This window comes from Armigeres subalbatus, chromosome 3, assembly GCF_024139115.2.
Source record: "Armigeres subalbatus isolate Guangzhou_Male chromosome 3, GZ_Asu_2, whole genome shotgun sequence".
NCBI classification, from domain to species: Eukaryota; Metazoa; Arthropoda; class Insecta; order Diptera; family Culicidae; genus Armigeres; species Armigeres subalbatus.
Window position 1 is genome coordinate 79,669,881 of NC_085141.1, and position 6,422 is coordinate 79,676,302.

A 6,422-nucleotide genomic window follows, 5' to 3' on the forward strand; every position below is an offset into this window, starting at 1 on the left:
TAATGATGGCCTTACTATTTCGAACAATTTTGTAGAACAACAGTTTTTTCTAAAAAATATAGTTTTGGCGTAAAATTCATCTTTCCGCGTAAATCTGTATCCTGGACCATAGTGCAGTGTTACACATTTTAATTGATTTTTCATCCTCTTCGATGTTGTGGACTCCTAATTTGTATATTGAGAATTTCGGATATTTTCATTCATCCCATTGATGAATTGGTAGTGGTGCTGGATACTGCTGGGTTTACGACGCTGTTGATTTCTCTAGGTGAGTTGATCGCAGTATATGCCTAGCCGAAGCCAAACATTTTGATGCTACATTCGAATATTCTCCTCTTCTCCCGAATAAAAAATTGATGGTGATTGGAGCCCCAGTGACCGTTTATGTCGCTACTCAAGATTTGTTGACATCGCTTATTGATTGAATTGTGGGATCTATCCAATTGATCGGACATCAGTAGAACTGTTGGTTTCTCCAGGTGAGCTGCCACAGTATATGTCTAGTCGAAGTTGAATATATTGTATTGATTACTACATGCTGGTTTCCCCTCCTCTATATACAATCCTGTAAACGAGAATCGTCTTGCGTCGAAACTGTATTAGACAATTAAAGGGCAGACGAAGACATCGCTGAAGGCTGATTGACGAAATTTTCTAGTGTGGAGGTCAGTTAAATAGAATAGTGTGTGTCCGCCGAAGCAAAGGGACTCCACGGAGTACTACATCACCTTTCTTTTCATCCCACCTTGATCGTGTTGAGCGACGATGGCGCCTTCCAGGAAATTGTCAATAGCCAAGAAGACAGCGAGTTTGAGGATTCTGATGACCAAATTGAAGCAGGTTGTAGCAGCCTTCGACGATATTTGCCGATTTGCCAAGAACATCCAGGGAACTACTTCCGCCACCCAAATCCTTCTTCGGCTGGAAAAAATCGACGACTTATGGGAAAGGTACGGAGCAACTCTCGTGGAAGTCCAGTCCCATGAAGATTATGATGAGGAGGACGTGGAAAGCGATGCGCACGATAACCGAGGACAGGAATTTAGTGACCGTTATTACGAGGTTAAGTCGATTTTATCAGATGAGCTTAGGGAGAGACAGGAACCAGCTAATCTCAATCAACCCATTCGTAGTGATACTCCAACAATGTCCACCCTCGATCGCGTACGTCTTCCGCAGATTAGCCTACAAACTTTTAATGGGGATATAGATGATTGGCTAAGTTTTCGGGATCTGTTCCCTTCCTTATTCCACCGAAAGACAGATTTGCCTGATGTAGAAAAATTCCACTACTTGAAGGGTTGTTTGCAAGGGGAACCAAAAACAATTATCGATTCACTAAAAATCACTGCAGAAAATTATCAGGTAGCATGGGGGTTGTTAACTAAACGGTACAATAACAGCAAAGTGCTGAAGAAACGGCAGATTCAAGCGCTATTGAAGTTACCCATTCTGCTCAAGGAATCCGCTTCCGAATTGCACACTCTCGTGGAAGGATTTGAAAAGATTGTACAAACACTGGACCAGGTCGTACAACCAGCCGACTACAAGGACCTTCTTCTAGTGAGCATGTTGGCGTCTCGTTTGGATCCGTCTTCTCGTCGTAGTTGGGAAGAGTTTTCTTCAACGAAGGAACAGGATACGCTGAAGGAACTCACAGAATTTCTTCAACGACGAGTTCGCATCCTGGAGTCTTTGCCTTCCAAGGCAGCAGATGTCACCAGGGCAACACACCAACCGTCATTCGCCAACCGTCAGAGGAACTCGGCAGTGAAGAACAGTTTCAATACCATCCAAGCTATCGAGGAGCACTGCTTCGCTTGCACTGGAAATCATCTTTTATTCCAGTGCGGAGTTTTTCAACGGATGTCAGTAACGAATAAGGATTCGTTGTTGCGGGCTCATTCGTTATGCAGGAACTGCTTCAGACAAGGACACTTAGCTAAAGAATGTCAGTCGAAGTATTCTTGCAGAAATTGTAAGGGACGTCACCACACGTTGGTCTGTTTCAAATCGGAAGGGAACTCCAAAGCAAAGGGTCCGACAAGAAGCAGAAACATGATCAGGGAAGCTCCGGCATCTACACTTACGCCTACACCTCAAGCTGCAAATGTTCCAGCTCCTCCGCAAGTAGCTAACCTAGTAGCTACGGACAGCTTGGTGGCAGGCACAGTTCACCAATGTTCGTCGAAGGTTTTGTTGGCAACAGCAGTTGTCATTGTTCAGGATAACGAAGGCAACACAATTCCAGCTCGCGCGCTACTTGATTCAGGATCGGAGAGCAATTTCATCACCGAACGTTTGAGTCAGCGTTTGAATGTATGCCGAAGTAAGGTGGATATTTCGGTTCTAGTAATTGGTCAGGCTGCAACTAGGGCAAAACAAAGAATTGTTGTCACTATTCGCTCTCGGCTGTCGGAGTTCTCGTGCCAGATGGGTTTCCTGGTGCTTCCGAAGGTGACAGCCAATCTTCCTACCACTAGCATCAACATCGCTAGTTGGGCGATACCGGAAGGAATCGAACTAGCTGATCCTTCATTCTGTGTTTCATCAGGAGTGGATCTTGTTCTGGGCAATCAAGCATTTTTTGACTTCTTCAGTACTGGCAGAAAGATTTCTCTTGGTGAACTGCTTCCTACATTATACGATTCAGTCTTCGGTTGGATTATCAGTGGAGGAATTGCCGAAGGAAATTCAAATTTGCACATTAACTGCAACCTTGCAGCAACGGATCGTTTGGAGGATTTACTTACCAGGTTTTGGTCAATAGAGGAAGTGGAATCGGCTCAAAACTACTCCCCCACTGAAGGTCGTTGTGAAGTTTTATTTTCGAGCACAATACAGCGTGGAGCGGATGGCCGCTATTCTGTATCTCTTCCCAAGGATGAAAACGTCATTTCTCGGTTGGGCGAATCAAAGGAGATCGCATTCCGACGTTTTCTAGCCACCGAACGGAGGCTCACAAGGGACAGTAACCTCAGGAAACAATATGTGGACTTCATGGAGGAATATCGGCGGTTGGGTCACATGCGGAAAATTGAACTAGATTCAGAAGTTATCCACAGATGTTTTCTTCCCCATCATCCGGTGCTCAAGGAAGCCAGCACAACCACCAAGGTCCGGGTGGTATTCGATGCCTCGTGCAAAACAGCATCGGGACTATCGTTGAACGATGCTTTGCTGGCTGGACCTACAATTCAACAGGATCTCCGAGCTATTGTACTACGGTGCTGTACAAAGCAGATATTGATGGTAGCAGATGTGGAAAAAATGTTCCGTCAAATATTCGTTAATCCACAAGAAAGACCTCTTCAATCCATCCTGTGGCGTTCGTCCCCTTTAGAGGAAGTGGCGATGTACGAGTTGAACACCGTTACCTACGGAACAAAGCCGGCACCGTTCTTGGCGACACGAACAATGAAGCAGCTGGCGATGGATGAAGGTGAGCGATATCCACTAGCAGCGAAGGCGATCACTGAGGACACTTATATGGACGACGTCATCACCGGCTGCGACAACTTGGATGAGGCGAAGAAGTTGCAAATCCAACTGGAAGAAATGACACGTAGTGGCGGCTTTCGGCTGAGAAAATGGGCGTCCAACAGTGCAGACGTACTGAAAGGTATTCCGGACGAAAATCTGGCAATTCGTCCTACTGAAGGCATTATGCTTGATCCAGATCCATCTGTGAAAGCATTAGGATTAACTTGGCTCCCAGGAAGCGATGTTTTCAGATTCCAATTCAGTGTCCCGACTATTGGGTCCGATGAAGCTCTTACCAAACGGAAGGTGCTATCGATTATTGCTACATTGTTTGATCCTCTAGGATTCATCGGTGCTACAACGACAGCTGCCAAGGTGTTCATGCAGCACCTATGGACTTTGGAGGATGAGAAGGGCAAGAAGTTGGATTGGGATCAGCCGTTACCTTCGATGGTGGGTGAGGCCTGGAGGAAACTTCATGATCAACTACACATTCTGAATGAAATACGAATTGATCGTTGCGTCATCATTCGAAATGCCATTAAGGTAGAATTCCATTGTTTCTCGGATGCATCGAAAAAGGCGTATGGCTCATGCCTGTATGTCCGAAGTCAAGACCGGAGCGGGAGAGTCAAGACTCGACTACTATCGTCGAAATCCAAGGTCGCACCTCTCAAAACTCAATCCATACCCAGGCTAGAACTCAGCGGTGCGCTGGTAGCTGCACAACTTTTCGAGAAGATGCGTCAAGCAACTAACCTGAAGGTCTACACAACGTTTTGGGTGGATTCCACGTGCGCTCTACAGTGGATCAAGGCTCTTCCTTCAACGTGGTCAGTATTTGTCGCAAACAGGGTTGCGAAAATCCAGGCGCTCACGGAAGGCTGTGATTGGAGACATGTAGCAGGGGCTGACAATCCAGCTGATCTGATCTCGAGAGGTGTAGGTCCAAGGGAGATCATCGACAATAGCTTCTGGTGACACGGACCAGAGTGGTTAACCATGGAACCGAATAGTTGGCCAACTTTAGATACTGCTTCGTTGAAAGAAGGAGAAGAAGAAAAAAGGCGCACTGCAGTCGTCGGCAACATATCAGTCGTAGCAGATTTCAACGAAAGGTTCATCTCCACATCAAATTCTTACACCTCTTCAAGCACCGGATGATCGCCTGGTAGGTTTTCTTACGGCAGGAGAGTTGCAGCATGCAGAATACACGTTAGTGCGAAAGGTACAAGAAGAAGCATTTTCGGATGAATTGCGGTCCATTCAGAAGAATGAATCAGTGTGTAGAAAATCTCCACTTCGCTGGTATCACCCCTACATTTGTGAGAATGGATTATTAAGAGTAGGTGGACGTTTGCAGCGTTCGACACTAAACATCCAATGATTCTGCCAGCAAAACACCGATTAACTAGGCTTGTCTTCGAACATTACCACCTTCGTTTGCTCCACGCCGGTCCACAGCTCTTATTGGGAACAATTCGACAGCGCTACTGGCCGCTAGGAGGAAGAAACGTTGCACGACACGTTGTACACCAATGTTTAGCGTGCTTCAGATCAAGGCCACCACGAGTTCAACAATTAATGGGTGAATTACCGAGCTCACGAGTAACAGTTTCTCGCCCGTTTGCCAAGGCTGGAGTCGACTATTTTGGTCCAATTTATTTGCGTTCAGCACCACGAAGGGCAATAGAAAAGGCATATGTAGCCATATTTGTGTGTATGTGCACAAAGGCTGTGCATATGGAATTAGTGTCCGACTTGTCAACAGAACGGTTCCTTCAAGCTCTTCGGCGGTTCATTTCGCGCAGAGGAAGATGTACCTAGGGATCCTATATTAAGAGATGTGCGAATACTTTTCCAGACGATTTAGCAACGCTGTTACTTTTGTAAACAAACGCTGCCAGCACTTGCCATGGCGCAAAATGTTGGAGCTCGAACATGACTTTGCACATAATGGCATTTTCAGATTTAGTTATCTAACGTTCAACAGTGCGTTATCACTAAAATAAAAGTGCAATACAAATGAACAAAGTACCATGCATTAACTAGACTACTTCAACTTGCCAATGAAAAACAAATTGTTTATTCGACAAAACTTTTCGTAAAATCTTTTTCATTACAATCGCAATACCTTTCAATCTGAAAAAATAACAATGTTCATTTGGCTCAGATTCTGACAGCTCTCAATGCTCGATTGGCTCAAGATGGCCGCTTTCGCATATCTCTGAATGTAGGATCCCTAGATGTACCTATCTATATTCCGATAACGGTACGAATTTCGTCGGGGCCCGAAATCAATTGAAGGATCTTTTCCGTCTATGGAAGAGCAACAGCCATCGAGAAGAAGTAACAAGGTTCTGTTCCAACGAAGGGATAATGTGGCATTTCAATCCACCTGGTTCACCTCACTTTGGGGGACTATGGGAAGCTGGAGTGCGGTCAGCCAAACATCACATTCTTCGAGTTATTGGTTCCAATACAGCCACGCATGAGGATATGTTTACGTTGTTAGTACAAGTAGAAGGTTGTTTAAATTTCAGGCCACTGACGCCATTATCGGACGACCCCAACGATCTTGAGGCGCTGACTCCAGCGCATTTTTTAATTGACAGCTCTTTACAATCGCTTCCCGAGCTTGACCTTCGTATGATTCCTGCAAATCGATTGAAGCACTACCAATTAGTTCAACAGAAACTTCAACATTTCTGGGAAAGGTGGAAAAGAGAATACCTCTGCCAATTACAAGGCAGATCTAAGCATTGGAAACCTCCGGTCAAATTTGAATTGGGAAGACTAGTTGTCATCCAGGACAAAAATCAACCTCCAACACGTTGGCGTCTGGGTCGCATTATTGAGGTACATCCGGGCAACGACGGAGTTGTAAGAGTTGCAACTTTGAAAACTTCAACTGGGGAAGTGAAGCGAGCAGTAGAATA

General features: G+C 45.3%; 1 protein-coding gene across 1 annotated transcript; it reads left to right on the forward strand.

Moving 5' to 3' along the window:
• Positions 1 to 765: 765 nt before the first annotated feature.
• On the forward strand, positions 766 to 4,464 carry LOC134221760 (uncharacterized). Its single transcript, XM_062700947.1, has one exon. The coding sequence runs from the start codon at positions 766 to 768 to the stop codon at positions 4,462 to 4,464; it is 3,699 nt and encodes a 1,232-aa protein (XP_062556931.1).
• The last annotated feature ends 1,958 nt before the right edge of the window (positions 4,465 to 6,422 follow it).